This window comes from Hordeum vulgare, chromosome 2H, assembly GCF_904849725.1.
Source record: "Hordeum vulgare subsp. vulgare chromosome 2H, MorexV3_pseudomolecules_assembly, whole genome shotgun sequence".
Lineage (NCBI taxonomy): Eukaryota > Viridiplantae > Streptophyta > Magnoliopsida > Poales > Poaceae > Hordeum > Hordeum vulgare.
In genome coordinates, this window is record NC_058519.1 from 130,862,624 (window position 1) to 130,873,608 (window position 10,985).

Sequence of the window (10,985 nt, forward strand, 5' to 3'; positions counted from 1 at the left end):
ACCTAAAGAAGAAATATGACGTGACAACTAATTAATGAGAAGAGAGAGAAATTGAGTACCATGGTTCTCATATTAGGAGTGACATAGGGGATACCAAGGCAAGATGAGTTTATAGGCTAATAAATGAAAGGCTCAATGTTACTATCTCTATGTTACTATCCATTATGAAGGTAGTAACTTAGACTAATAACATATGTATGTTATTATTTTATGTTATTCTTTATTATGAATAGAACAAGTACAATAATACATAGTCGGCGGGCTATAAGCAGTTCCGTGTCATCAAAAGTAGAGATGGAAGAGAGAGAAGGAAGGAAAAAAGGCAAGTAGGCGCTTGAGCTAGCGCTGGCTCGAGGGCAAAAACAAGAAATAAAACCCGCTTAGAGCATCTCCAACACTCACCCAACGCGTCGCGCGCTAAAATGCGTTTGCAACGCGTTCATTGCCTGTTTTTACGCGGCATAAAGCGCTGGCTCCAGCAGCCGCTGAAAACTTTAGCGCGCGTGAGTAGCTCCAGTAGACGCTGCAAAAATACTACGCGCGCTCTCGCACAAACAACATATGCATTCCAAACTAATATAAATAACACATATGCATACATAAAAACGGTACATAGACATTTTACAATGCGTTCATAGTTTGTCATAGCATAGACAGATAAAAAAAAACTAGTAAAACATGATAAAAAAACTACGGTGTAACTAGATAAAAACTACGGTGCAAGTAGAACCTACTCCGAGTCATCGTTCTCGCTCGTGTTGTCCGAGGTATCAAGAAACGCGTCTTTCCAATGAGGATCGTCTGAGCCAAAGAACAACTCCCCGCCTACGTTGACGAGATCGCACTGCGATATGGCCAGTGCCTTTCACCGACGCATGTCCGCTCGCTCCGCGCGGCGCCTTGTCGTCCTCTCCGTCCAGAAGGCGTTATCGTCGACGACGTTCTGCGGGTAGCGCTGGCGCCACTCCGCCATGGCTCGCTCGTCCGCCACGGCGATGAGGAGGCGGCGACATGGTGGCGCGTCGATGGCGGGCGAGGAAGCGGCAGAGGAAGCACGGGAAGCGGGAAGAGAGCGCGCGGCAATGTGGATAGCGATGGCAGGCCGTGTGGCGGGCGCCGCAATTTATAGGCGCGCCGGAAGCGGTGCGTCAAATCTAGCGCGCGAGCTCCCGTTTTTCCCCGCGCGGAATCGTTTCCCGCGCATCCGAATTTCCCGCCTCCGCTGGAGCGCGTGAAAATATACCGGGTGCGTTAAGATCGTAGTTTATGGCGCATGTGGAACTTTTGCCGTCAGTGTTGGAGATGCTCTTATGGCCAGCATGCAACCATTTGTGTCAGCGCTCCTCTCCTTTCCACCAACCAGCGTGTGTCTTTTTTCTTTTTTTTCGCATGCAAGCATATTTAAGTACTAGCAGTAGTTTATAGCCCATCTATTAGGCATGTGCCCATGAAGATTTGTTAGTGCTGATTTTAGGCATTTTGTTCATGTGTCATCCTAGTTAATGTGACACATCATCATAGTAAAAATGGTTAATAGCCTAATCACATCTGTTCATGAGCATTAATTCATTAAATTTAGAAACAACATCTAAAAAACAATGCAATTGGCTAGTAGTCTTTTAAGTTATTAATGCTCCTATGATAACGTACTAAGAGACGATGCATTGACACATGCCTTAGGCTGCCTATAATGGGGAGTATCATATACTAGTATCGTGCATATGATACTAGTGTATAATACTATCTTCATAATGCATAGTATCATAAGTTAGTATCTAGGTTGTCTTGTTAATTGTCATGCATAACACAAAGTAGTACAAGATTTAATATGATACAGTATCATAATATGATATAACATACTCTCTTTCCTCATTTAATGGTGTGTCAGGTCATCAAATAAACCTCGTTGGCATGCATGATACTCCTTGTGATACTCCCATTACGACCAACCTTAGGCATGTGTCAATGTTAGTTTCTTAGCGCGGTTTCATAGACATTTTGTTGATATGGCGTACTAATTAATAAAAATAAAGTAAAGCCGTGTCTTAACTAACGTACAACCCTTGCATGTGGACATAGGAAAAAAATAGTTGTAGCCTAATCATATGCATGCATTACCCTAAATTATTAAATGTAGATACAATTCATAAGAAATAACGCATTGTCATGGTTGTATCTTAAATTATTAGTACTCTTATGATAACGTGATAAGACACTATGCATTGGCACATGACTTATACCAACAGACTATTATAAAAGCTTTAGATGACATGGCATTGGTATATAGGCAGTAGGAGGCTATCTTATTAACCATGCTCTAAGCACGTCCATTCACTTGCACATACGCTAAACTAAACGGAAAACTGCGCTTCCTAGTTTGGTTTGGCCAAGCATCCCGAGCAGCAAATGCAAGGTCACCGCAAAAGCCCCCAACAAAGTTTACATGCACAAGGTTCCGTCGGGATCGCACGAGAATATGTACTTCCTACGCATATCCTAGATCTTCAATTTAAACAAATACAGTAATAAAATACAAATAATATATTGAAATATTGATGAGCTTGAGTGCCATGTAACTATTATTCCCTAAAAACTCACAAAGGCTCAACTGTAGTGCCATAGAATGAATTTTTGTACAACATCCACAAATCTTTTTTTTTCGGAAGCAAAATCTCCTTTCCTTCGCATTACTCATAGTCATAAACTAAAATAAAAAGATAGAAACAAAAAAAACATTCTAAGGACACATAAAATAGGGGCATTGTTACCCTATAAAAAAAGAAATAAGACATACATTTGCACATAGATTATGTAGAAATTGCACCGTTCCATAATACACAGATACAACTAGAGAGTAGATTGCTATGCTGAGATGATATCTATTGCATCAGAGGTGTTACACATATATACGCTCGGTGGGCAGTGTTACAACGGCCAAGGCCATGCATGCCTGTGCATGCGGAGAGGTGGATCACGACCAGGGCGGCAGGAGGAGTGGCGCCGAAGGAAGCAGTCCTGGTGCCGCAAGAAGAGGTCGTGGGGGTTATCCTGGGGTCGGTTTCCAACACCCCCCCCCCCCCCGGCAGTCGAAACATGTAGATCGCCGACGTTGAGACTGGAGCGGAAATCGAGAAACACACTGGTCGGCAGGCCCTTGGTGAATATATCGGCGAACTGCGAGCTCGTAGGCACGTGGAGGACGCGGATTTCACCAAGGGCGACGCGCTCGCGGACGAAGTGCAGGTCGATCTCGATGTGTTTGGTGCGTTGATGTTGCACCGGGTTGCTTGACAGGTACACGGCGCTGATGTTGTCGCAGTAGACCACCGTGGACCGAGATGGTAAGTAGTGGAGCTCGGCGAGGAGTTGGCGGAGCCATACCGACTTGGCGACGGCGTTGGCGACCGCCCGGTATTCTGTCTCGGCACTCGATCGCGAGACGGTTGTCTGACACTTCGAGGACCAAGAGAGAAGGTTGGAGCCAAGGTACACGCAGTAGCCCGAGGTGGAACGCCGTGTGTCGGGGCAGCCTGCCCAATCGGCATCGGAGTAGGCAATGAGCTTAGTGCCTGTGTCGCGGTGAATCCGGAGCCCCAGCTGAGTCGTGCCATGGAGATACCGGAGGATGCGCTTCACGAGCTGATAGTGGCAGTCGCGAGGGGCATGCATGAACATGCAACACTGCTGAATGACGTAGGAGAGGTCGGGGCGCGTCAACGTCATGTACTGGAGTGCACCAACTAGACTGCGGTAGAGCGACTGGTCGTGGAAGAGGGGACCGGTGTTGATGGAGAGCTTGGCGGATGTGTCGACCGGAGTGGAGATGGGCTTGCAGTTCAGCATGCCCGCGCGGTCGAGGATCTCCAAGGCATACTGTTCCTGGGAGAGAAACAAGGCCTGCATAGTTGTGATGACGTTGATGCCGAGGAAGTGATGAAGAGCGCCGAGGTCAGTCATCGCAAACTCGCGGTGGAGCGACTGGATGACGAAGTCGAGGACCGCGGTGGAGCTGGCGGTGAGGATGATGTCGTCGACGTAGAGGAGCAGGTAGGCGAGGTGGTCACCGCGACGAAGGATGAAGAGCGATGTATCCGAGCGAGATGCGACGAAGCCGAGCGTCTGGAGGTAGGCGGTGAAGCAGGTGAACCACGCACACGGGGCCTGCTTGAGACCGTAGAGATAACGGTCCAGCCGGCACACGTGGGACGGTGAGGCAGCGTCGACGAAGCCGGAGGGTTGATGACAGTAGACCGTCTCGGCGAGGTGGCCGTGGAGGAAGGCGTTCTTGACGTCCAGTTGATGAATGGGCCACGACCTGCCGGCGGCGATGCTCAGGACCACACGGATCGTGGCCGGTTTGACGACTGGACTGAATGTCTCAGCGTAGTCGACACCGGCCTGTTGGGTGAAGCCGCGAAGAACCCAGCGCGCCTTATACCGGGCGAGCGTGCCATTAGGATGGAACTTGTGGCGGAAGATCCATTTGCCGGTGACAACGTTGGTACATGCAGGGCGAGACACTAAACACCAAGTATTATTCCGCATCAGTGCGTTGTATTCCTTAAGCATCGGAGCGTACCAGTTCGGGTCACGGAGGGCGACACGGTAGGATGAACGAATGGGCCTGATGGAGGAGGTGGTGGCGTGAAAAAGTTTGGGCTGGGCGAAGCCAGACTTACTACGGGTGCGCATGCAGTGTTGATTAGCAGGAGGATCGACGAGCACGGCGCGCGGTGGGACGTGGGGCGCGCGCATGGTAGGTTCTGCATGGGAGCTGACAGATGGTGGGAACGCTGGGACGTGACGCGCGGGCGCGGGAGGGTCGGCAGAGGAGCTGACGGATGGTGGGGTCGCATGAGAGGGAGCTGCATGAAGTGGCTAAATGGGCGCGTGGGGAGGCAGGAGAGGGAGGTGACGTGACGGAGGGGCCAGGAGTGCCGGGTAGGGGGGAGGCCGCGGCAGGGGAGGTTAGTTTGGTGCCGCATGCAGCGGGCCCAGGCGATGGGGCGGGAGGCGCGATGAGTGGTTGGTGCGTGGATCCAGGTGGATCGGGTGCGGATCCCGGGACATGGGATGGGCGGGAGGAGGCAGTTGCGCATGGTAGGCGCGGAAAGAGAGGAGGTGGGATTGGGTTGGGATTTTCTGCGGTAGGTGCTGTGTGGGGCAGATGGGTTTGTGGCAGGGTGGTAGGGAAAACAGCGTTCGTCGAACGTGACATGCGTGGAAATGATGACTTTGCGAGTGGCTAAGTCGAGGCAGCGGTAGCCCTTATGTTCCAAGGGTTAGCCAAGGAAGACACACCAGGAAGATCGCGGGGCGAGTTTGTGTGGGGATGTGGCAATGGTGTTTGGAAAACAAAGACAGCCAAAGACGCGCATATGATCATACGTGGGGTGTTGGCCGAGGAGTCTGTAGTGAGGGGTGTGAAAGTGGATGGCGGATGAGGGGCGCCGGTTGAGGATATAACTTGCAGTGTGGAGGGCTTCTACCCAAACCGGTGGTGGGAGGGTGGCGTGGATAAGTAGGACGCGAACGATGTCATTGGTGGTGCGTATAAGACGTTCGGCCTTGCCATTTTGTGGAGAGGTGTGGGGGCAAGAGAGCCGAAACGACGAGCCGTGGCGAGAGAAGAGAGTATGCAGGGAGGAAGTGAGGAATTCACCGCCATTGTCGCATTGCATGCACTGGATGGTGACATGAAATTGCGTGAGGACATAGGCAAAGAAGCGAGTAATGGTGTCGACGGTGTCCGATTTGTGACGCAGCGGAAAAGTCCACGAGTAGTGCGTGTAATCATCAAGTAAGACAATGTAATACTGAAAGCCAGAAAAACTTTGCACGGGTGACATCCACAAATCACAATGTATTAATTGAAAGGGGGCACTAGTCGTGGAGGTAGAATGCGGAAAGGGCAGCCGGGGCTGTTTGCCTAGTTTACATGAAACACAAACATGTTGGCTAGGACGATTATTACAATTTGGAAGAAAACTACGGGCGATGGTGGAGACGGTGTTGTTGTTGGCGTGACAAAGCGAAGATGCCATAGGTCGTCGGAGGTGATGGAGAGGGCTGCCTGCACGCCGGAGTTGCTGAAGAAGGGGTAGAGATCGCCGTGGCTACTTGATCTCATGATCACTCTCCCCGTGGCTAGGTCCTTCACGGAAAAACCAAAAGGGTCAAATGCAATAGAGCAAAAGTTGTTGATGGTAAAACGACATACTGAAATAAGGTTTTTGATAACGGTGGGAGAGATCAACATGTCGTTGAGGGTGAAGTTGGAGAGGGATGTGGAGCCGACGACGGTGATGAGGAGGCGTGAGCCGTCACCGACGAGGATGCCAGAGGAATGATGCAAAGAGGGGGAATGACACGAGGTGAGAGTGTTCGCGTTACCTGCAACGTGCGATGTGGCGCCTGTGTCAAGGAACCAGTCCGGCGTGCCGCCGGCGTGCTGTTGCTTGAGCATCAAGTTTTGGAGCGCCGTATACAGCTGGTGGTACTTTTCCCAGGACGGCCCGTGGCCGGGAGTGGGACGAGCGGCCATGGGGTAGGCCTGATGGGACGGTGGCGGGCGAGGACCGAGTACACCGGCGGCGTTGGGGGCCGCCCAGGGCGGGCGGGCGCCGAGCACGTTGGGGAGGAGGGCGCCGTAGGGGGCGAAGAAGCCAGCTGGCAGTGCTGCAGGTCCTGGTGGTGGTGTGCCGCGTCCAGCAGTGGAGCCGCGGCCGCGTCCACGGCCGCGGCCTCCTCTGTCGCTCTCGCCGGCAGGAGAGGCGGTGGGGCTCTTGCCCCGGTCGGTGGAGGAGCGATCGCCTGAGGGGCTCTGGTCGGCAAGAGCGCTGCCAGGGGTGTGTCCGACGGCGAGAGCAGTGGCGGTGGCCTCAGGACGCGTGTCGAGGCGGGCGCGTTTGTTGGCGGAGATTTCGTCCATGAGGAGCTTGGAGCACGCTTGGATGAAGGAAGGGAACGACGATTGCATGGGAAGGAGGGTAGCCATGACATGGAACTTGCGACTGAGGCCGCGCAAGAGCTGGAGAGTGAGCGACTGGTCGGAGACAGGCTCGCCGACGTCCGCAAGAGCGTCGGCGAGGGTCTTGAGTCGCCGGCTGTACTCGGCGATGGAGAGGTCCCCCTGGACGAGGTTGCGAAATTCGGCGCCAGGGATGACGGCACGGCCGGGCTGGTTGTCCATGAAGAGGAGGTGAAGCTGCTGCCAGATGTGGTGGGTAGAGCTGGCGGGGGTGGCCACGGCAGCCAGGAGGTCGTCATCGACGACGCCATGCAACCAGAGCACGATGGTCAGATCGTCGTTGCGCCAGAGGGCGCTCTGAGCGAGTGGTTCGGCAGCGACGTCGAGGTGGTGTTGGACTTCGTGCTTGCAGGCGATGAGGTAGAAGAGCTAGCGCCAGCGGGTGTAGTTGCCGGACTCGAGTTGGAGCTTAGTGGTGAAGTAGTGGGCGATGGAGGAGGGGAGTCCGGTCGCCGTAGAGGAAGGGCCGACGTCGCCATCGTCGAGGCCGAGGGACGGGACGAGGGCGTGGTCCGGGCCGCCAAGATGGAGGCGGGGAACGGCGACGCTGCCAGCGGTGCGGAGGGCGCCGAAGGCTGGCGGGGTGACGGCGGCGCCGACGGCACGCGGCGAGGAAGGGGTTGGCAGGCCGTCGTCCCGTACGGGGGTCTTGCCCAGGGCAGCAGGGGGCGCACGACGAGATGCGGGGGCAGCGACGGAGCCGGTGGCCGCGGTGTGAGCACAACAGGGAGCACGGCGGCCAAGGGAATGGGGGTGGAGAGTGGCGGCGAGTCCAGCTCGGCCGAACGGGTGCGGTGGAAGAGAGGATGCATGGCTGGGATAGAGGATCGTAGAGAGGGCTGATACCAAACTGGAGAGTAGATCGCTAGGCTCAGATGATATCTATTGCATCAGAGGTGTTACACATATATACGCCCGGTGGGCAGTGTTACAACGGCCAAGGCCGTGCATGCCTTTGCATGCGGAGAGGTGGATCACGACTAGGGCGTCAGGAGGAGTGGCGCCGAAGGAAGCAGTCCTGGTGCCGCAAGAAGAGGTCATGGGGGTTATCCTGGAGTCGGTTTCCAACAGATACAACTATATATGCATATGTAAAAGTTATGTTAATTAACGCACGATGGTCATGCACTTGGTTACAACTACTAACTGCATAGAGGATGTACGACACCCACGAACACTTTTTCTTTCCAATACACATAATCTTTACTAGAAAACAAAAATTACAAACAAAAAACAAAAGTTATTCCAAGATAGAAGAATTACGGCATTGAGGTTACCCTAAAAATAAAAAAGTGTATGAGTTAGACTGATTTGGCAAGCACATTACTCCAATAATGAAGTTCCACATGCATGCATTAATAAAGGATCATTTTAGTGGAGAGAGATTGCTTAAGTCTAACGGATCTATAAAGAGGTATGGTATCATGCAAAATAGTGACACTCTCCCTATTGTGGAAATATGTTTGGAATGACTCCACAATGATGTGGAAATATCCCAGGTTACACTCATTTGCTTTTGATGATGATATTTCTATTGCAAAAGCCAAGCAAGTTGATGATTACTAGAGGTTATTCCAGCTACCACTATCCATGATTGCTCATCAAAGACTCCAATAATTAGCACCACAACTTGGCAACATTAGACAAAATCATAATTCGGACACTTGGAACTATATGTGTGGCAACACTAAGTTTAACACCAAGAAAATACACAATTATCTGATTGGCTCTACATCTGCACCTCAACCATTGAAATGGATTTGGAAGTCATGTTGTCTGCCTAAGCACACTTTTTTGTTGGCATATGCTTAATGACAGTCAACACATGTGATATGCTCACTAGGAAGAATTTCCAACTTGAGATCACCCAATGTGCCCTATGTCATGACTATAATATGATGGAAGGTAGAATGCATATGTTCTTGAGTTTCTCCGTCATCCAAGGTTTCTAGTGGAGCATTCGTATGAATGGAACTCTAAACATCTATGGAATGATCATTGATGCCAGGAGAAGATATCAACTGTAATTCTTCATGGAAATACTCATCATTGATGTTGCACTGATTCTTGCAAGCATGATTTCATAAATATCTTCCACCTAACCATGATCAGGGCTAAGCCTAGTATCAAGGAGAGAATACTGTCCGGATTGATAGTGTGTAATTTTATATTATAGCCTCCCACCTAACCCGACTAACTAGTTATATGATTCTTTGTACAACTACCTTAGTAATTATAAATGAAAAAGACTCATAGTAGGAGTTTTCCCTACTGTTTTTGGTAAAAAAATGTACAAATAAAATAAAATAAAAAAGACAACTTTACACATAGATTGGGGCAAAATTGCACTATTGTATAATATGCAAGAACTATATTTTAATGGACCTTTTAGATAACAATATGGTTTGCACACACGATATATGAAACTTGCATACATACAACCAACATTATATTTGATGTATGAACAATAGAACAATGACAATGGAGATTAATCATCTCAAAGCATGCCAAAGTTGAACTACATCTTATATCAGTGACCGTCTCCTCATATATATCATACACACATGCATATCTATATACATCTAATATCGGCGAAACTGTAACAAACTTGTCATTGAGGGGACCGTCCCCACTCACCCCAGCTAATTTTAGCTTCAAATGGTCTCTATTTTTTTTTCCAGAAATGGCGGCCTCCAAGCAAGAGGAAGTACTGCGAGGCGGCAGCGGATATCCTTAACAAGATCAAACTCCTTCATTTACTCTCATGAGCTCCTCAACCTATCGTAGCTGTTTCATTACTATTCCAACACTCTTTTGGAGTCGCGAGTTGTATCTAGTGTTGTTTACAGTTTTGTAAGACTATAACTTTGTGCCACCCTACCCATTGTAGTATTTACTAATTTAAAGCCATGCATTTCGTGTCCTTGATTTCTAAATATTCGTCGATAGAACAACAATTGTGGGTAGCCCTTCAGAAACTAAAAGTAATTCCAAAAGGCCCTAGTTTTCTGGTGGAGAGTTCTCCCTCATAATCTTCTCGACTTTGCATCGATGAAATATAGACACATCAAAGTCATTGTTAGATGTGACATTTTTGAGGCGATGGATGAGGATTTGATGCATGCATTGATCCACTATTACCATGCACATAAATTCTAGGATGCAACAAGGTCTCGCTTTAGTTTCAAGATACCACGATTGCATTCTCAGATATGGTCCAAAGATATTATTATAGACAACATGTGTAACAACCACGAACAGAGCCAGATCATCGATATTATGTGTCACATCTGGTCTTCGTGGAATCACTGGACATATGATAAAGAGATGTATCATGTGATGCATGTTGTGAAGTAGGCACGTGAAATGCTTTAGTTTATGGGAATTCCTCGGCCACATCCCATCAGCACAGTTGGCCATTTGTGGAGACCGTTGGGCCCGGAAGGATGAAAATAAAAACTGACGGTGTTCTATTGACCTTATAACTGCGAAGGAAGGGGTGGGAGGCATTGCTAGATCCCACCTTCCTTTATTGGTGCTTAGAGCAAGCCCTTCGCTAGAGTGACATACCCGCTAAAAGATGAATTATAGGCTACGCAAGAGGGTGTAATACTTGTGCATCTGTGTCACATATGATCATGACGCTAGACCACTTAGCAGTTGTCAACCTCTCGACTTTGCGCCATAATTCTTGTTCAATTGCAATGCCTACTCTAAAATGACTAGGGCAGCATACCCTGAGCATTGATTCATTCTCAATTCAACATGTTCCCACCAGGCCTTCAAATGTTCTTGCACACCTTTGTGCAAAGCTTGCTTGCAAGTTGGAGGTGACACATACCTGGCAGTCTAAGATCCCAAACTTTCTAGTTGAGAGTTTGTGAGTTGATTGTAAAACAATTTTCATACATTAATATAGCCCTCACTTCGAATCAAAATAATAATAATAAATACT

The 10,985-nt window shown here is 49.6% G+C and overlaps 1 protein-coding gene across 1 annotated transcript; it reads right to left on the minus strand.

The window, feature by feature from the left end:
• Positions 1 to 6,116: 6,116 nt before the first annotated feature.
• Positions 6,117 to 6,997, minus strand: LOC123425854. The gene is made up of 2 exons (XM_045109596.1): positions 6,394 to 6,997; positions 6,117 to 6,154 (listed from the first exon to the last, which is right to left on the minus strand). The coding sequence occupies exons 1-2, from the start codon at positions 6,995 to 6,997 to the stop codon at positions 6,117 to 6,119; spliced, it is 642 nt and encodes a 213-aa protein (XP_044965531.1).
• Positions 6,998 to 10,985: the final 3,988 nt, after the last annotated feature.

Excerpts from the sequence above, each read along its gene's own strand:
- LOC123425854 (XM_045109596.1), bottom strand. The coding sequence starts at position 6,997 with ATGGCTACCCTCCTTCCCATGCAATCGTCGTTCCCTTCCTTCATCCAA. Across the intron at positions 6,155-6,393 it reads CGCCACATCGCACGTTGCAG|GACCTAGCCACGGGGAGAGT; the intron begins GTAACGCGAACA and ends TTTTCCGTGAAG.